At 43.6% G+C, this 21258-nt stretch overlaps 1 protein-coding gene across 4 annotated transcripts in view; it reads left to right on the plus strand.

Annotated features, from left to right (window-relative positions):
- Sec24d (SEC24 homolog D, COPII coat complex component) overlaps positions 1 to 16602 on the plus strand; it is a 98349-nt gene extending 81747 nt beyond the window's left edge. For all 4 annotated transcript variants that reach the window (XM_059266198.1, XM_059266197.1, XM_059266195.1 and 1 more), the window contains exons 16-23: positions 1166 to 1262; positions 1379 to 1524; positions 2265 to 2403; positions 3039 to 3157; positions 7607 to 7786; positions 9478 to 9669; positions 11455 to 11544; positions 15779 to 16602. In XM_059266198.1, coding sequence (XP_059122181.1) covers positions 1166 to 1262; positions 1379 to 1524; positions 2265 to 2403; positions 3039 to 3157; positions 7607 to 7786; positions 9478 to 9669; positions 11455 to 11544; positions 15779 to 15919 — 1104 coding nt within the window. In that variant the 3' untranslated portion in view covers positions 15920 to 16602. The remainder of the gene's footprint in view (positions 1 to 1165; positions 1263 to 1378; positions 1525 to 2264; positions 2404 to 3038; positions 3158 to 7606; positions 7787 to 9477; positions 9670 to 11454; positions 11545 to 15778) is intronic.
- The last annotated feature ends 4656 nt before the right edge of the window (positions 16603 to 21258 follow it).

Genomic DNA, 21258 nt, shown 5'->3' on the forward strand with positions numbered 1-21258 from the left:
GGGTTGACAAGAGGCCCTGGACTTCACCACTGTTGATGGCATTCCGTGTTTTCAGTAGCGTGCAGTTCTGTGGTTTTTGGTAAAAAGCCCTTTACTTGTTTGTCAGTATACCAAACTTTACTATTGATTCCATCGACGTTATTAAAAAAGAAGGGATATCATAATCCAATAGAAGAAAACCCTCTGCAGTTTCAGTGAGCAGAACATTTTATAATCAGTGTTAGTGTTAATTCGCTTCGGCTTTTATGTGCATTCTTGTAGACTGAATCATATCTTAGCATCTCCTTCTGAGCTTTAAAAGTAAAATTTTTAATAGTGTCTTCCATTAAATACTATTGCCAGATGAAAATGATGGTCAAGAATGTAGTCAGGCATCTGGTGTGTACCTGCAGTATCTTATAAGGACTGTCTGTGATGTCTCTGTCTCCTTTCCTCTGCTCTTCTCTTTGTTTGGGGGATTGGGGATGAGAGAGAGAGAGAGAGACCGACTCTCTGCTGCCTGTCAAGCAACAATGGTAGGAATCTCCTAAAGGCTTATCTGACCACGCCTGAGATACAGCATTGGCTGCTGCCTCTCAACTAGGTAGTGTTCTAGGTGATTCTCAGCTCCGTACTATATGATTATGTACTCCTTTAATATTGCTTAGGTGTGGGCTGTGAACAGCTTTCAGAAATACGGTTTAAAAGAGTAGGGAGAGTTTATTCTCCAGACTCTGAACTCTGACTGAGCTTCAGACTATAAATATGGTCAAATAAAAGACCCCGCCCCACCGCAAGCCTCCCCTCGGCTGCCGCCTCCATTACAGTGTCTTTCCCCAGCCTCGCTGAATATGTTAATCAATGCATCATTTCCCACGCCTAACACTAAACCCCTGAGTGAATTGCTTATACTATTTCTCCATTTGCAAAGTAAAATTACTAAGTGATCTTCCCATCCGAATGCTATGAAGATGAAAAAGATAGGTAAGGGTTTTATTTAGGAACTCAACTGAGTCACTGCCCAAAGATTATATATTTTCACAAGAGTATATACGTACATAACATATATATGTAAGTGTGCTAAATCAGAATGTAAAAATAATTATTTTAAAATCAGGTAAAAGTAATGTGTTTTGAAGTCTTTTACTGCCCCCTGGTGGCCACTGATCACATTTTTGTCTTTTAGGTAAATTTGGATAGCCAGCAGTTTTTGAATGACCTCCGAAATGATATCGGAAAGAAAATAGGCTTCGATGCTATTATGAGGGTTCGTACCAGCACAGGTAATTATCATTGACATCATTTCACGGCTCTTCTGCATAATTGTTTTCTCCTTAACAGCCCAACAAAGAGCAGCGAAATTCAGATAAGCCAATTTCCCTTTCTTCCTGTTCTTCAGGTTTCAGGGCCACTGATTTCTTTGGTGGACTATTTATGAACAACACCACGGATGTCGAAATGGCAGCCATCGACTGTGATAAGGCCGTGACTGTGGAGTTCAAGCACGATGACAAGCTCAGTGAGGACGTTGGAGCCTTGATCCAGGTGCTCAGGCATTCACCCGGCCTTGATTTCATGTCGCCAGATGTGCGGCATCTTCCTAACAAGGCTCCACTCGCTTTCTGCAAAGCAGGGAGCCTTAGAGTACTCGTGTGTGCTTTACCCCTAGGTTGATACATAGATGCTACTTAGTGTGACACAGTAATCATCAGCCCAGCCAAGCGATGTGAAGTGTCGGGCATCGGCAAACTGGTTTCCTTAGTGTCTGTGTCCAAGGTCCTTACAGTCATATGACTGCACCCCAATTAATTGTTCATTTTCACTAATTGACCCCTTTAAAGGTGCTACCGCCATGGTCTTCCCTGAGGAAGAGCACATCCCTTGGCTGTCCAGTACCAGACAGTCAGCCCTGAGAACATACATACAAGTAGCATTATATGGACCGAACAGGTTGTATTCAGGAATAAATAAGTATATACACACAGATATATATAGAACAATTAGTGAAATAAGAGGCCATGGAGTTGAAGGAGAGTGTGGAGGGGCATATGGGAGGATTGGAGAGAGGAAAAGGAAGGGAGAAATATTGTAATTGTATTAATCTCAAAAATAAAAAAATAAAGGTCCTACCTCAAAAGTAAGTCATATTCTGAGGTTCTGGGAATTAGAACTTCTGCCTAGGGGGGAATCACAATTTAGCTTCCATCCTGTGCATGCAAATAGGATCAGATGAGCTTATCTGGATCTGGTCCAGTAATATCCATGCCTCAATGTTGCTTCTGCAGTGTGCTGTGCTCTACACGACCATCGGCGGTCAGCGAAGACTTCGGATTCACAATCTCGCCTTAAACTGCAGCACCCAGCTAGCAGATCTCTACAAGAGCTGTGAAACAGATGCCCTTGTCAACTTCTTTGCCAAGTCAGGTAGCATCTTGCTAATCTCATAGCGCAGTGATGCAGTTGAGACTCGTCGGGTCAGAAGGTGGAAAACACTGTGGTGGTACAAGAACCAGTCAAGTCAGAGGTTGAAGTGCAGCCAGCTGTAATGAGACAAGCCTCTCCAGGGCCAGGCCACACGGATCTGGCTTAAGTGTCCTTGCTAGTAAGGAGTATAAGGTGAAATGTAAGGGTGTGTGAGTGTGCCCTCTAGCACCAGTGATGTGCACCAATGTTGATTATCTGTACCCTGACCACTGAGAAGCAGGATGGGTGATTTCTTTAGCTTCCCTTCTGAAAGTCTGTACTTAAGGTATAGAGGAGAGCATTTCAGCCTGCAGAAGTCAGGACCTGGGCAGACAACAGGCTGGCCTGTCTTTTCTGTATATAGAATTCTATTTCTGGTAGTCTCAAGATAAAGCTGGGTCAGTGTAACCCTTTGCTATAATTAGACCATTGTCCTTCATTGCCTGGATCATCCTATGTACTCAAAAGAGGACCAGTAGCAAGAACATCCTTGTTTGGTTGTCTCAAGATAACGACAACTTGTTCTTTGTTATTATTTGAAGAGATCAGTTTCTAAAGCTTTCGTGTCCTTTCTATTTGTGGTTTTGCACTCCTAGCTTTTAAAGCAGTTTTGAACCAGCCTTTGAAGGTCATCCGGGAAATTCTAGTTAATCAGACTGCCCATATGTTGGCGTGTTACAGGAAGCACTGTGCCAGTCCATCTGCAGCAAGCCAGGTGAGTTCGCTGCTGTGCTGGGCAGCCAGCATGTGCAGAGCAGGTGTGTGCAGCTGCTGCAGCCAGCATGTGCAGAGCAGGTGTGTGCAGCTGCTGCAGCCAGCATGTGCAGAGCAGGTGTGTGCAGCTGCTGCAGCCAGCATGTGCAGAGCAGGTGTGTGCAGCTGCTGCAGCCAGATGCTCTGAAGTAGAGCAGGCAGTCAGGGAAACTGAGGATGCAGCTGGGGTGGGAGGGGAACCATGACAATGGATGTATGTGCCTTTGTAGCCAACATCAAAAAAGAAACCTGGGCTTAACAAAGCGTCTAAACCAGAAAATGTGACAGTCACGACTACATTGTTTATAAACAGAGGAATGTCATAATAGAACAGGATTCTCTTTTGTATGTAGACCTAGATATTTTGTTGTGTAATGTGCATGCTTAAATACATTTAGGCACATAAAAATAATGTTGCCATGAACTGACAGCAGTAGTAACTCTTTAAAAAGTAAATATAATTTAACATAAATGATGGAATTATTTTCATTTAAAAATTACATATTGGGACATGGTCTCGCTATGTAGACCTGGCTGGCCTACAACTCTCTGGGTAGACCAGGCTCTCCTTGAATGTGTGGCTATCCTCCTGCCTCAGCTTACACATTATTAATAGAATCACTATGAAACAACTGTCTTTGGCCATCGTCTACATAATGTGAAGTTTTAGATCTTCTAGATGAGCCTTACTCAGGTGAGAGCACGTGTGTTGCTTGTGCCCTCTGGTCCACATTCTTCCCTGTCAGTAAAGTCAGACGCCAGTTTTCATGGTTGTAACTGAAGGTCTAACTACAGGATTCTGATTGGAAAAGAACTCCATGAGCAACGGGTAGAACATTTGTCCAACCCATTCGTTGCTACCGTAGTTACTCACCTTGGAGGAAGCTGTAGGCAGGAGGAGAACACAGGCAAATCCTGCATCTGAATCTACAGCCAAGTAAAGAAGGAAAACAAGACAAGCATTTGTTATGTTGCCCTTTTCAGGAAAGTTCCCTTTTGTGCTGCTCGAAGTGATTGGTCACCGATTCTTTTACCGTCTTGTGTTGTTAGTTGTTCAACCAACTGTTGAATCGATATGGCTGTTCAGTTCTCTTTATTATTTGGGATATTTTCACTTTAGTAAACCCAGTACTATTGCAGAAGCCAGGTACAGTGGCATACACCTGTAATTCCTGCAGTCTGAAGGGGAGGAAGCAGGATCAGGTGTTCAAGGCTACTGAGGCCAACTGAGCTCTATGAGACCCTGTCTTTAAAAAAAAAAACTGAAGGAAGGAAGTTGTGGGGGAAGCAAAGGCAGGCAGGCATCGTTGGGTAGTATGCTTGTTTGAGCCATGTCTGTAGCACGAATCTTAAAAGGTCTTATTGATGAAAATAAACCTGAGGCCAGGTATTGGGGTAAACGCTGGAAGATCAGAGAAGCAGAACAAGCCACAGCTACCTCACCTTGCCAGTTCCTCAGCTGATCCTGTTTCCTCAGACTGGAAGCCTCTGAGTCCTCATCTAAATAGGTCTCAGCTGAACTGCTGCTAAAAGCTGAAAAGCTTATCCAGCCTAGTTCCTGGTCCTCACGCCTTATATACCTTTCTGCCTCCTGCCATTACTTCTTGGGATTAAAGGCGTGAGTCACCATGCCTGGCTGTTTCCAATGTGGCTTTGAACTCACAGAGATCCAGATGGATCTCTGCCTCTGGAATGCTAGGATTAAAGGCGTGTGCTACCACTGCCTAACCTCTATGTTTAATATTATGGCTGTTCTGTTCTCTGACCCCCAGATAAGTTTATTGGGGTGCACAATATATCAACCGCCCACATGAGCCCCCCAGGTGCTCGGGGAACCCAGCTTGAATGGAGTCCAATCATGAGCACTTTACACCCACCTTCACTACTTGTCTTGGATTTCTGGAAGATGCTCTTCCACCTCTGGGGTGTCTCACCGTTCCGAGGAGCAGTCGCTGTAGAGCTGGTACAGTCCGTGTCTTCTCTTCAAGTTTCTTTGCTAATATCAATATGATTGCCTTTAAAGACTTTAAGTGGAAAAACAATCTGTTTCCACCGATTTAAGGGGGAAAGTAAACCTTACCATTTCCTTCTGACTTCAAAGAAGACTTGTGTCTAGACTAGAGCATCTGTTTTTATGGCTTAGCCATTGTAGGCCAGACCATTGTGGAGCTGCTTCTTACTCAGGGTGAGTTAACAGAGATGATACCTGCTCTTTAAAATGAGATTTGTCTTTTTCCATTGGAGCTTTTCAGTTGTACCCTTCAACCACCAATGAAGCTGGGGCCCCAACGCTCCTATCACCTCCCACACCCCACCCCTGAGTACTGGTGCACTGAGCACCAAGCCTTCAGTACTGAGGCTTCAGGACACTTTCCATAGCCAGACCCCAGCACCAAGCCAGACCATCCAGATATATACTTTGATTGTGTAGTAGACCTGAGTGGACTGCTTTTGCTCATTACCAAAGGCAAGAGAAGCCACCTGGGGGATAAAATTTAAGGAGGCACCACTCTGACTCAGATGCTCAGCCAGGAGAGTAGTCAGAGGAATGTTCTAGTAAACGTTCAGGTTTGTATAAGTAGGGCTAGTTATCTTTATGGAATCTAATAAGCCACTCATGTTATTTGGGAGTAAAATGTTCCTCAAAGGCAAGCCAGTGGCTGTAGAGATGATTCAGCAGGCCAGAACACTTGCTGGTCCTGTAGAGGACTGAGTTTGATCCCCAGCACCCACATGGTGGCTCACAACCTCCGTGACTCCAGTTCCAGGGGATCCTACACCCCCTTCTGACCTGAGGGCACCAGATACTCGTGTACTGCTCAGACATACATTTGAGCAAAACATTCACACACATAAAATAGTAAATCTTTGATTTAAAATACCACTGAAGTCCTTTAAAAAAAAAAAAAAACAAGGCAAAGACTTTAACTACAAAATTGCCGTGTTTTTATTCACTACAGCTGTCATTAGAACATGCAAAGAATTTCCCAAACTTGGTCAAACCAGACTTTCATGAATTTTGGCTCACACCTAACTGGTACCTTTTCCCTCCAAGGTAATTTAATTATGGAGGAGCCAGGGAAGGTTTTACAGTAACAATCTGCGATACGTTTTTTAAACCTCAAACCTACGGAGTAAAGCATTGCTCCTGCTTTCTCTCACTGGTTAACAACATCTTCCCCATCAGCTTTCACCCTTGTTCCTCCTGTTTTCTTCCCTCTGTCCTCTGTAGAGCTGTGACATAAATCCCAAGCTTACCCCTTTGTGGCATTTAAAATGATGGATAATATAAGTTACCTTAATATTCCTGGGTAACTTGAAGCAGTCGGTGAAATTTCGAGATATTTAAAAGGTGTATGCGCACTTCTGTGTGTGAAGCCAAGAATATTCTTCAGACTGTGTTATGAATGACTTAGAAACAGCATGGGGCTACCATGCTCCAGCTCCTTCATCTTTTGTTCATTTTCCTTGGCTGAGAAAGGAATCCAGCATCCGAAGTTGACCTAGGGAAATGCTTCCTGCCAAGGGGAAAACTCCATTGAGAGAGTGTCTCTTGGGAGAAAGCATACATTCGCTGACTCTGGTGCCTTGAAATGAGATCAGAAAGCCAGGTGGTGGTGGCACACACCTTTAATCCCAGCACTCAGGAGGCAGAGGCAGGTGCATCTCTGTGAGTTCAAGGCCAGCCTTGTCTACAGAGCCAGTTCCGGGACAGCTAGGGCTACACAGTGAAACCCTGTCTCAGGGGTAAAAAAAACCAAAAACCAAGAAACAAACAAACAAAAAAAGAAAAGAAAAAAGGAATGAGATTAGAGGTTGAGGTGAAATAAATGGTCAAGTAGAACATTCTAAAACATTCTGGGATGTGCTTGCCTGAATCAGTGAACAAGTTTGTCCTTTACACTCCTTACTCAGAAGATCATGAAAAAAGACTTCTGTATGAAGGGATATGAGGTGGAAGATGAGGAATAAATCCCATCAGAGTCCCAAGGGACAAATTTCTTGTCATTGTGGATTCTGATAATGTATATTCTTTTTCATGAGAAAGGTAGATAGCTAAAGGTCTGGGAAGATTCCTGTCAGTAAAGTGCTTGCTGCATAAATGTGAGGACCTGCAGTCTCCAGAGCCCACATTCAAATCCTGGGCAGAGTAGAGGGGTGTGATCTCAGTGCTAGGGAGGCAGACATAGGACAGGAGGATCCCCAGGGCTCACCAGTCAGCCAGTCTGCCCACCTGGTGAGACTTTGTCTTAAAGGAAGAAGGCCTTCCTGATATGCTACCTGAAGTTGTCTTCTGGCCTGCACACATGCCAACACACACACACACACACACACACACACACACACACACACACACACGTATAAAAAGAGAAAGCTAAAGGCTCATGAGACAAATGTTTTTCTCTTTCAGCTCATACTGCCAGATTCCATGAAAGTACTGCCTGTGTACATGAACTGCTTGTTAAAAAACTGCGTGCTGCTCAGTAGACCAGAGATCTCCCCTGATGAGCGGGCATACCAACGGCAGCTGGTCATGACCATGGGCGTGGCTGACTCCCAGCTCTTCTTCTATCCCCAGCTCCTGCCTATCGTAAGCACGCGGCAACTGTGTATTCCCTAGAGCTGTCTGGGAGGAAAGCACGTGCTGGGCTCTTGTTTCTAAGAAATTTCAGTCAAAACATGCAGTCCGGGCTCATAGCAGACTCTTCGAGCAAGTTGCATGTGCTCGGAGTGGCTGGGGAAGGGTGTGAGGGGTCCAGATTCGCTGAATTGTTCAGGTTGCTTCCCTTGCGTCATTCCCAAATTAGTAATATTCAGTTCAGTAGGCACTCTTAGAAGTCTGTAATCACGTTGGTGCCCGAAAACTTTAATTGAACTGCACATCATACAAGGCCACTTCCACGTGTGCTGGGGGAATCCTGTGCAGGTGCGAATGATCTGTTTTCATATAATGTGTGACTAAGAGTCACCACGTTTATTCAGATTGGCTTTTCTCAAATGCAGTCAGGGACTTCAGATGAGCACGTGCTTGAGGATACCTGTGCCTTGCAAGAGCTCAGTCGCCCTTCCTCAAGGGTTCACATGGCACTGCATTCCACTTTGTTGAGGTGTTGTTAACATCTTGAATACCCGGCACTCTGCCTGGACTTTCAGAGGTCTAGACGGCTGATAGATAGGTTGTATGCAACTCCTCCTTAGTCTTAGCGGTAACAAACGGTAGGCATTTAGCAATAATGCAGTCGGTGATAAATTGTGTTAGATGCGAGGGTAAGAAATGAATTATTTCAAATGATTGTCACGTAAACTTGGAATGTCAACAAAGGGTAGACCAGAGATTAGAAACTGGAGCCTCTGGGACGCTTCTTTCTTATCTTCATTCCATCGCTTAGAGGTCCTCGTGTTCTGGGCTTTAGATGTCATTTATTCACTAATGGCCACACATTCCTGTCTCTGGATAGGAGGCAGGCATTGGAAGGCTTCTCCCACAGCCCTCCCACCCCCTGCCTTCATGCTGGCTGGGTGCCAAGTCGTGGCTATCCTCACTCTTTTCTCTCTACCATACCCACTGTCGACAAACAAGCCACTCTCCTGGGTGTCCACAGTGGAACCACTTACAGTCTGGTATTCGTTGCTACCAAACTCAAGCGTAATCATCACTGTACTCCTGCAGTCTCAGCCTAGTGGGTCTCCTTGTTCCCACATTGCTCTTCTTCTGTCTGCCTGCCTGCGCCTCACAGGTCAGGGCAAAGTGAGACAGACGCCCCTCTCTCCTCTCCTCAGGCCAGGCCAGGGCATCTCTGGCCCCTCTCTGCCCCTTTCTATCTGAGCCTCTCATTTCACGCCAGCTGCACACATCTCTTGGCTGATCCTCAAACACCCCAGTCAGGCTCTTGCCTCAGGACCTTTGCATAAATTTTCCTCCACGTCTGGAATGCTCTTCCTTAGATCTCTCTAGGCTCAGCTCCTCATTTTTTCTCACCTGCTGGGGTAGCTTGACTCAAAAATTTACCTTTGCCAGAAGAAGCCATCCTAGCTACCCTGCCCCCACCACTGACCCTTATGCTACTTACCATTGTTGTCCACATAGCTCTTAACACCATCTACAATTATGCATATTTTATTTATTTCATGTCATATGTCTTCCTCCAAAAGGCAGAGATTCCTGTCTACACCAAGTAGGTTTTAATCAGCTGTACTGTAAGGGAGGGAAGGGGGAAAGAGAAAGGAAATGGAAAGCGAGAGAGGAAGGAGTTCCTGAGTCTCTTGACTTTGCCCAAACAGCACACATTAGATGTGAAAAGCACAGTACTGCCTGCCGCTGTTCGCTGCTCTGAGTCCCGACTCTCCGAAGAAGGAGTATTCCTGCTGGCCAATGGCCTGAACATGTTCTTATGGTTTGGAGTGAGTAGCCCACCAGAGCTGATTCAAGGAATATTTAACGTGCCATCGTTTGCACATATCAACACAGATATGGTAGGTATTCTTCAGTTTGTATGATAAAATACAAATATAAGTTCTTAAAATTTATGTGCAATTTTATGATACAAAGAAGAAAACCAGCATGTGTTTATATAATTCTGGATGAGAATCATATTTTGATGAATAAAATTAGAAAATGTAAAATAATTTACTGAAATGTTGAGCTAAACATAGCTTCAATAGGAACTCATAATACAGAGGGCTGGAGAGATGGCTCAGTGGTTAAGAACCCTTGCTGTCCTTGCAAAGGATCTGAGTTCAGTTCAGGTAGCTTATCGCTACCCATAAGTCCACCTCTAGGGGATCTGACATCCTCTTCTGGCCTCCATGGGCTCCTGCACATATGTGGCATACGCAGACAGACAAACATACACACACTCATGCACACATTCACACACCCCCCCACTGACAACATTTCCAGATCCCTGCTGTTTGCCAGTGGGTATTGGCTGTATGTACTTTAAACCCTCTGTTCTGTTTCCTTCTCTTGACACATCGGTGAGGTAGATGCTGCAGCAGTGTGTTCTTGATGAACCAGTGATGCTAGGGGCAGGTTCTTACAGGTCAGAGGTAGAGCTGGATTTAGTTTTCAACTCGGTTTTCTTCATCCCTGCTGCCAAACTGCCTGTTTCAGAAAATTCAGAATCCTTCAGAGGTATTTTGCTACATAGTAAGATGAATGAGGCACAAAATAAAAATCACACAAAGCAGAGTGCATCCCCAACCCTACCCCAAACCCTAACTCTCCCCTTCTGTTACAATCATGACAAAAGAAATTGTGTGTGGATGAAGAAATGAATAGAACTATCTATTTCCAAATGTCTTAGGAAGACTCAGCACTAGCATGAGAGTTAACCTGTGTCGCAGACATCCTTGCAGGCCCTAAGTGCACATGAAATAGGGGTATCTCCACCACAGAGCAAGAGTCCAGGGCTTGTGCTTTTATCATCATACCTCCTCACTGGTTTTCAAAAAATGAAACTAAACTAAAACCCAAATAGGGTCATTTTATTTTTAGACTCATTTGGCTCTCTGAGATATGTGTTGTATACTCAATATTATTTCTTGAATAAAATGATCCACCATAATACCATAAAATAAACAAGGGATGGAGTGTAAGCATTAGTGATGGATGCTCTGCCCTCAGAACTCCTGTGAAATATTTTGGCCATAATCTTTCCCCTAAGACTTGAAGCTTTTTACGGTCACACATTCTCATCCTTCCTGGTGGCTAACTCTTGTGTTGCTTGGGTCTTGGTATCTCCTCACTGAGAAGGCAGCATTAGAGCATCCTATTCTCTTAAATGAAGAACTCCAAGTGCAGCTGTGCTGTTTTCCAAATTAAACAGATGTCATGGAAGTGTAATATATAGCATTTCCTTGGGAACCAACACTTGCTGGTTACTTCAATGTTGGAACGCATTTCCTAAAGAAGGTAAAGGGATAGAGACATTCTTTCCTCTCCCACCATGGCCTTGAAAGGACTTAGTCCCTTTCCTGAGAGATGGTCCAAAGCTACCCTCTGTATGAAACACATCTGTTGCTGCATTGCAAAGATGACCTGTATTTCCAAAAGAGATAATTGGTTCATTGGTGGAAAGGTACGCTAATAAAAATGAGTAATTTATAGTTCAGTTTTCCACGTTTTCAGGTAAATGAACTGAGCCAATAAATGGTCTCTGTAGCATTAGAGGGATGGTTTTAGCAGTCTGGTATCTTGTATTGCTGCTTCTGTTCTCAGTGGCTCAAGTTGTACTGAAATTATGCTCTTACATTTAGACATCGCTGCCTGAGGTGGGAAGTCCATACTCTCAACAACTCAGAATGATAATGAATAATATCCAGCAAAAGAAGCCATATTCAATGAAGGTAAACTGAGATTTCCCCCCTCTTCCTTCAAGTGTTTTATTTAGATGCATATTCTATAGTTATATCTCATGATCTTTGATAGAAAAATTCTACCTCTGGACATGTCTATCTACATATTAGGCACAAGCTCAAAAATCACCAGCTTTGACCATGGATTTTCTTACTAGATACCAACTTAGTGATCATGATGGCCTTCCTTGTGGTGTAAAAACAACTGTTGTCATTAACAACTTTTGAAATACCTTCCCTTTGGGTGCCTAATGTTATGTAATCATATAAATATTATTCAGAACATTTGTAAAATGTTTTGTCCTGTATCTGAAAGATTTTACAATTATAGTTATCCTCAACCATTTCATTATTTCCTGTTTGAATAAAATCATGTCTTGAATCCAAGAAGGTTGGACTTTGTTGCCAAATCCAAGCTGCTTGGACCCACCTCCTTCTGCAAGCTCCTGGATTTGGAGCTCTCAGGTGGGGACACTCCATGTAGTACTCTTTACCATAAGATATGAGACACTTTAGATGCAGACCTTTGCATGATCCAGACTACCGTGAGGCCAGTTTTCTCTTTAAATGCAAACTGGATGCTAATCTTAATCAGTAACCTTAACCATAGACGTAACTCCTGTGTGCAGATATCAACTCTAGTAGAGCTGAGGTAAATGGAAATATAACAGCTTCACAGTCTCTAGGCATATGGATGAGCACTTGACATTCCAGAACTGTTTCCATGCTGTGTGGGTGCAGTGTAAAGCCAGGGGCTGGGGCTGGAGAGAAGTTCAAGGACTCCACCCAGCACTCCCCAGCCCCGGCAGAGGAACGGAATGAAACCTTGAAGTCTCAAGAGGCACACATCGAAAGCCCCCCCGCATTGCTAGTGCACAGTGATGATGGTCTCCTTCATCCTGCCCGCAGTGGCTGCAACCCCCACATGTCCATCAGTCAGGCCATGGAGGTCATCCTGTGCCCTATGGGCCCTCCTTCCAAGAAGCACCAGGCATTTCAATCCTTTGCCTTTTCTCCCCTGCTCTACTAACCCTTGAGTTAAGGTCATTTCGACACTGGTTGTAAAATAAATAGCTGGGGTCAACTTTGCTCTGATGTATAACTAGAACAGAAGCAGCTGGAATAGTTCTTGGATTTTCTGATGTGGAAATGCATCTACTGTTACTTTTAGATTTCTCTGACTTTCCCACTTTGAAACGCATTAAACCTGCAAATGTCACAGCTGAAAAGGAACGATGGCATTACCTGCTGCACTTGGTCCTTCCATTTCCATGACCCCAGACTGGTGAAAGTGGGCTTGAGGGAGCCAGCCAATTTTAGTCGGCATCTCACAGCTTGCTCATGGCAGATTCAAGGCCAGCAGTACCACAACAGGCTCACAGCAGTTTCCAGATGATGGAAGTCAACTGCTTCCCTCTTAGTCCCTGCCCCTTCCTGTTCTGTGTTCCGGTGTCCCTTCCTATTACCTGTCCCCACCTACTCCTTCCCACAACCGATAAGCCTATAACTCTTCCTTCATGAAGCAGCTGCTGCTCTAGGATTTCCTTCCTTTTTTTTCTGTTCATTCTTAAACTACTGTATCGCACCAGGCATCAGTTTATCTTCCAGGCTTCCAGAGAAAGTCTGCGCTAGCCCCACCTCCTTCACTGTGTAGATTTAACTCATTAGAGATCCCTCACATGGGACACCAACATGTGGTTGGTTTGAATGCAGTAAGGAAAAAAATTAAAGCACTCCCCATTGATGTCATTTCATGAGTCCAGATTTGAATTCTCTATTCTTTCTCCTATATCTTTCATCATCTCCTGTCTGTCTGGTGTATGAGTCTGAGTCTTTACCTGCCTGAAGATACTTTATAGATGTCTTTCAGTAGAGTTTTACAAGGGATTAAGTCACTGTCTCCAACTGACCCAGATAACAAACAGTATTACAACATCATTGTTTATCAAGCAATATCCATATGTTGCTTTCAACATTCATGGTGGCTATTTTTATTGTCAGCCTGTTTGCTATTTTCAGCAAATTATTTCATAACACACAAACACACATGTATTACTTGTGGATCAGGGACATGGAAAAGTACAGCTAGGTGTTACCTTGGTTTGTAAAAGTTGATTATATGGGAAATCCAAGGCAAGTAAGGTCATTGTTCTCTCAAGGGCAATTTAAACAAACAGGTTGATTACACATTAGGACAGCAGTCTTAAGTGATCTCAAGGTGTATTATTACCTGTCTTTGAGGTTCAGCAATAGTTCTATTCTCTTAGAATATAAAAGATATTTTCATAATAATATAGTAAATAATGCATCAGCCCCCTTCCTACTTCCATAGAAACTGCCAAATTGCTAAAGACTGGATTTCCAGGTATCTGGCAGCCATAGAGGGCTGGGAGAGAACAACTTCATTCCTCAAAGCCATGCATGGGCACATTCTGTTCCTGTATAGACAGACGAAACAACCCCTTGGCATAGTCATTTCCATCATCACTGTTACACGTGTGGAGAGATAAGATCTACTGAGGAATCGTCTCCATTGGACCAGCCTGTGGGCATGTGGGGGGTGGGGGTGCAATTCTCAGGATTGCTAATTGATGTAGGAGGTCTAATCCACTATGGGCGGTGCCATCCCCAGGCAGGTATAGATAGTAGAAAGGTAGCTGAGCAAGCTAGTAAGCGGTTTTCCCCTGTGGTCTCTGCTTCAGTTCCTGCCTCTAGGCTCAGGCCTTGGCTGCCTTTGATAATGGACTGTAACCTAGAAACTAAAACAAACCCTTTTCTCCAAGTTGGCTTGGGGCAGTAGCGAACTAGAACACCCCTTAAAGGAAGTTTCTCCAAAGGCATTTTAAGATTACATCCTGAACTTGAACCACGGGCATCCTCTTTATGAACGATGGCCTCGTGGCCGTGTTGCACATCTCTCTTACTATACAGCTGTGGAGGATAACTGCCAGCCTTTCCTTGTGGTCTCACCAGTGTAGGAAGTGGCAGGGGCCCTGGCTCTTCTTCCATAGATAGGAAGCAGGTGTTAGCATTTCCATAGGGAATCAGTATAAGCTATTTGGAGAGTTTCTACATTTTTGTTTTGTTTTGTTTTTTGTTTTTCAAGACAGGGTTTCTCTGTGTAGTTTTGGTGCCTGTCCTGGAACTCGCTCTGTAGACCAGGCTGGCCTCGAACTCACAGAGATCTGCCTGGCTCTGCCTCCAGAGTGCTGGGATTAAAGGCGTGCACCACCACTGCCCGGCTGAGTTTCCGCATTTTTAATACTACATTTTACAATCTGTTGATTCTTGCATTTACAGCACTTGCCAGTTAGGACTTCCCCCAGCAGTCCATGGAGCTGTGGCTACACCAAGGGCAGTGCAGTCCGTTGCCATGAGCAGCGGTGGTTCTGTTTTGGTCTCTTTCTCGTATTGACTCCTTTTCGTCTCTATCCCTTCTTGGTACTCTGGCCACCTCCTGCCTACACTGGCAGCCGTTCCCCGTGCAGGTACCTTCATCTCACTAACGCACCTTCTGCTACCTGTTGACTCTCTCACTTCCTCCTTCTCCACCCTCACATACCATGCCCCGCAAAAGGCCCAAACTCATGATAATGGTAACTGTCTCTGATCCCTTACTATCCTCTAAATGTCGGTAATAATTTGCATGTCAGCTGTCTCTGTACCTTTCTACGTGGCATGGTATAGACCAGTCCGACCTACCCTGTCCTTTGAGACGTAGAGGACAGTGATTGCCATTGTGAAGCTTATCCCCATAGCACTCTACTTATAGTAAGTTTTCACTTTAATTTGCCACTTAGAATTGTCTTTGTGGCTTAAATGTTGGTGTCTCCCTCCTCTCCCAAGTAACAGGCATGGAGCCAGAGAGATGGCACATACTGCTCTTCCAGAAGACCCGAATTCTCTTCCCAGCACCCACATTGGGTGACTCATGACTGCCTGTAACTATGACACCCTCTCTTCTGGACTCTCTGGGCACCTGCACTGATTTGCACATTTCTACATGCACGTGTGTGTGTGTGTGTGCGCGCGCACACACACACACACACACACACACACACACACACACACACACCCCTTTTAAAGACCTACAGAATCAGGCATGCTGACACCATCATCCAGGCCTCTCACCCCTACCTACCACGTTTGGTAGGACTGAATCAGATGAAATGGCTGGACCATATTCGGAATGTGTGTCTAATCAGCTGTTGTTGGGTTTCCCTAGCTCATCATCGTGAAGCAGCGCGAGCAGCGGGAGATGGTTTTCCGACAGTTCCTGGTGGAAGATAAAGGACTCTATGGCGGATCCTCTTACGTGGATTTCCTCTGCTGTATCCACAAGGAGATCTGCCAGCTGCTTAACTGAGTCCCCTCCCCTCCCACTGAGCTTGCGTTTCTGAGGAGACAGACTCCGAGTTGGTGCCTAATTTTCCCAATGATAGTAGGCTAGTTTTAATTTCTTGATAATTTTCAGGATAGCTTGCCAAGACAGCACATAGACCTTCAGCTTTGGTGCTCGGGTAGTAAGCCCGTGGAGGTGTGGTGGTACCATAAATTATGGAACAGTCTCTTTTTGGCTGTCCAACTTCTAATTCCTAAAGCTGACAGTTTGCATTTCATAAATACATAGTTTACATAACCATTCACAGTCTCAATTTTCTTTCTTTGTGCTAAATATATAAATTATTTTTCAAACTGTATAGACTCACGGTAAAATTGTCTTGGTTCCTCCCTCTTTCGCTGTGAGAGGAAAAGGACTTCATTTTTACCTTATACCTAATGCTTTAAAACTCTGTGACTACATTGAACAGATTTTTTTTTCAACTTAAGATCTGCACGGCAGACTTTTGAAAATCCTGTAATCTGTCTGGTAGAACAATTGTGTTCTCCTTTTTTCATAATTATATATTGTCTGTTTAAACTATTTTCCAGTTGTTTTGTCTATAAAACGGTATCTATATTCTTAATGGTTCTTTGTACAATTTTGATTGTTTCTACCTGTATATAATGGATCTTAAGCAATATCAATAAATTACTTCATATACTCTGGCTGTTTTTTTTATGTCTTTTGAAAATTAAAAAAAAAATAAGGATAGCACTAAAAGTACATGGCAAAAATTCCTGAACTGGATGGTTTACTTACTGAGAATAAGTCTGGATAAAAAAAAATTATCTTTGTAAAGGTTCAGTAATATTCAGCTATCAGGAACACTCCTTGAGAAAGGCATTTACAAGTTCTTGCCTAAGACACGTCTGGCTGAGCTGCTTGCACCCAGGGGACTCTGCTCTTGGCATCTTGTGTTGTTTCCTTCAGTAGACATAGTAATAAATAAATACTTCTCTTAACTCTAGAATGGCTTTGAATGGCACCTGTTCCATGTGTGCCTTCCTCGACTTCATCAAAGAGATGATACGTAAGAACTGCTGCATCACAGTGGAGTACACACACCTCCCCAGATCTCCACTGTCTTCTGACCATTTCCACACTTGTTCCCTGCAGCAAACTTCCTCTTGTTAGCGTCTTTTACATATGAAGACAGCCTTGCAGCAGCTCAATGCTTCATCTGTGAACACATGGCTAGGAAGGATCATTCCTAGGTTGATGGATGCCATGAACTAAGAACAGCAGACACACACGCTGACCTACTAAAATGCTGTTGTGCTAGCCGACAAGTGGGATGTTCTGATTGACTTGGATGAGTTTAACAAGAGTCCAAAAACGAAATAATAATGGAGATGTTTATGGAAAGCAGGTTAAAAAACTTAAAGGCGTTTGTCATGAAGGGAAGTGGGGTGAAAACAAATGTGGACTCAGTGCAGAAGCAGCCCAGGGACTGAGGGACCATGCCGCAGCCCAGCAGGGTGACTAAGCACAGGACCTGGAGCCAACATGGATTTGTTGCTCCTACCACTAGCTGTGACATCAGGGTAAGTAACTGTCTCAGTTTCCTATTCATGTGCTAGCCCCCGTCATCCTTTCCTTTCTCTCTCAGGAATTCTACTGTCCCTGTTGTTCACAATGCAGGCTACCTTTTCCATTTAGGCTATCATGAAATAAAGAGGCATTGGATTAAACCACTATTCTTTGTTAATTGAAATAAAGAGCAAACAAAGTTGGCTCTGTCCAAGACCTCGGAAAGATGCTAATTCAGAGAAAATGACTTGATTCCTCGTCCTCAGAGATAATACTCTCAAGACAGAAAAAGAGCATCAGCGGGTCAGAAGAGATCTTAAAGAGGGTTATTAGAAATATCCTGAGGGACTGGAAAGATGGCTTAGAGGTTAAGAGCTCTGGCTGCTCTTGCAGAGGGTTCAGTTCCCAGCATCCACATGGTGGTTACAACCACCCAGAACTCCAGTTCTAGGAGATCCTCCACAGGCACCAGGCATGTATGTGGTGCACATGTATTTATGTAGGCAAAAATCTGAAACTAACATAGAAGTGTCTGGTTAAATAAATAAAGATATCCCAAGAATTACTCCAATTATTAATAAAAGGGAATAAGGAACTACTTATTGAGTACTTACTATGTGACATACACTTCAAGTTGAAACAGCATACTATTATGGTCATAAAGCAAATAGCTAAGACTTAATACTCAGAGCTTAGACACCTGGTTAATAAGCTCAGGAAGAGTAGATAAAGGCAGTTATCAGATGAAGCAACAAGCTTTTCATTTGAATAGAGCTCAATGAGGCAGCCACAACTGGGAACAGTCCCCTAACATTTAGGTGCTGTCCTGACTCATATCTTATCAGAATGGAGTTGGAACTTAAGATTTAAGGAGTAAGCAGGCTGACACACTTAAAATTACTACCTACGTTGGTCTGAATTTTGCTATAGAATTATGAATACTTTGCATAGCATTGGGGATCAATCACAAGGCTTCATGAACGACAGACAAGTTTTCTACCACCGAGCTACATCCTCAGGCCTTTGAGTATTAAAGACGATCCAGAAAACATACTTACTGAATGATAACCAGTTTCCCAAGTCACTTCAGCAATTGCCTCTATCATTTAACAGCATAAACAACTGGATATATTGAAAACATTGCTTGACCTTTTGCCCTCTGCTTTCAAAGAAGGTAAACATACACAAAGGGAAATGATCTCTCACTCTTCTGCGCTCTTAAGAACTATAAATGCTTGTTCTTGTGTAGGAGTCTCTAGCAGGTGATGGGAGAGAAACACGTCTGCACCTCTACACTGTCTCTCATTGGAGAGGTCATATCACACCGTGGTAGGCAATTCCATAATCCACATCGTGTCATACTTGCATGCTTACCCCAAAGTTTGCCAATTCACATGCTTTCAAAGACAATGGTTACTTTTCCCAAGTGAGTAATGCTCCCCGCCCCTGATATCTGAGTAAATTTGGCCGCACGGTATTTAGAAGCCAGAATTTACAACAATGGCATTCTCACTTAACCAAATTAAAGTTAACGAGCAGAAAATACAAGCAAAGGATGCAAACGAGCTTGTCAACTTCTACAAATAGGAACGATTTCACTTGACCATCAAACTCTCTGTGTGACCATTAGCTACTGATGGCAATTGATACCCACATTAACCAGGTCATGAGCTTGAGGGAGACCAGCTCCCACTTTTCCCCCCAGGGTACTCTTGAGGGAGAGGTGAGAAATATTTAGATAAAAAATATAGAGGGAGACAAAAACACAGGATAGCCTTAGGAGGGTCTGGATCAAAACACACCAGCCCCTTCTATCTCTACTAAAGGGCTTTTAAAGGGGGTGTAGATGTAGCCAACCTTCTTATTAAATAAGAAACACAGAACCAATGCGAAGAAGAAAGCCAAGAGGTCAGAGCTAAGTGCTAAAACCTTACCCTTCCTCCTGCAGTGGTCCTACCTCTCCGAACCAGAGCTACCCCTGTGTTAAAGTCTTTATATAGAGTTCCTGTTCTGCCTTCTCATTGGTTGTAAACCCAACCACATGACCGCCTCATCACAGCCTGTCTGTATAGGCCTCCAGGTTTTCTATGATTGGTATTGAAATTAAAGGCATGTGTCTCCAATGCTGGCTGTATCCCTGAACACACAGAGACTTACCTAGCTCTGCCTACCAAGTGCTGGGATTACAAGTGTACGCCACCACTGCCCTGCTTTCCTATGGCTTGCTAATAGCTCTGACCCCCGGGCAACTTTATTTATTAACATACAAATAACATTTTAATACAAATAAAATATCACCATAAGGGGGTAGAGCAAAAGACCTCCCCACAGCACAGCCATGTGCAGACCATCCCAGACCATGCATGTGGTCAAGCCATCCCCTAATGCAGCCCTGCTGTGTAAAGCAAGCTCAGCTCTCACTAGGAAACCTTTGTGGGCTCCCACATGAGTTCTGTCACCATCCTTTTACAGACTCAAGGCCAAGGTATTTATTAAGGGACCCTGTGCTGCTCTAATTTCTTAGGAGTGGAAGAAAACCAGTAAAGGAAAAAAGAAAATGAGTCGAAACAAATATTCCTATGTGTTTAAAATTTAGATAAAATGTGCCTAAAACATCAGTTGTTCCAACATGCAACAAATTCCTAGCCTGCTTCAATTCTGCGGTATATACTTGGGTCTGTGTGCATTTTACACTGTTAAACTTTGAGGATTCTGACTCCATCTCAAGTGGAGAGAGAATCTACCTCATCTTCTGTTCATAATCACTTTCAGTTAAAAGGAAGATCTATAACACATACATATAGTGATCATTTGAACATTCTGTTTAGCTCTAAAGGAAGTATTTATTAGAAAAAAATGTCCAAATCATTTAGACTAAGGGAGTTAGTTTTTTCTCTGGCAATATAACAATGTTCACACCTGAGTAAGTGATGGAGGGCTTGGAAGCAGGAGTGGTATGATCATCCAGAAAATGAGTTTTCTGCTGGAGAAATGTTATGGGAAGTCCTAGATTTATAGCTTCATAACTGACTGTATATACTTGAGACTAGCTAAATTTCACTCTAATCAACAAACATTAAGGAGAGGACAATGATAAAGTCCAAATGAACTCTGATATTATAGCATTTTGTACATTTTGTTTTGGTGGTGAGTTTGGGATGCTTGAGATTGAGCCCAGGGCCTTAAACATTCAAGGCACAGTGCTCTACTCCTGGCCTCCAGCATGCTTTAAAACATAAGCTGCTATAACCAATTAGAATGTGTAAATCAGCAATTGAGATGGTATAAAGACATAGGCTGCAATCACTCCTAGTGACAGCTGTAACAATCTATCTCACCTCTGTCCACAAGTGGCCTTAAGTGAGAATAATTCGTGGCCCTTACTTAGCTTTAGCAGAATGGGCGTGTGTGTGGTTTGTTTCTCCACATAAGGGCTCAAAATGTAGCTCCCCAATTCACCACAGCCTCGGGGTCCATACAGCTGCTGCAGTATGGACCTAGCCTAACTCTGAATGTGACTGCCTCCCTAGCACTTCCAGGCTGACAGCTTTACCTTTCAGAAGCTGTTACTCCTGACCATCATCTCCATAAGTGGCTCTAACAGAACAGGATAGTTTTGCTTGGGTACAGCACTCTTCACTATAGAACTGTAGGTGATATCAACTACTTCCCTGTGAAGCACGAAGTCTAAGCACTTTGAGCCTCCTCCTTCGCATCCTTTGAAAGGAGAGATGTGGGAAGAATGGCTCCTGCTAGAAATGGACACTGCCCTGGCCATACTACCTGGAGCT

The sequence above is a fragment of the Peromyscus eremicus genome, chromosome 6, assembly GCF_949786415.1.
Source record: "Peromyscus eremicus chromosome 6, PerEre_H2_v1, whole genome shotgun sequence".
NCBI classification, from domain to species: domain Eukaryota; kingdom Metazoa; phylum Chordata; class Mammalia; order Rodentia; family Cricetidae; genus Peromyscus; species Peromyscus eremicus.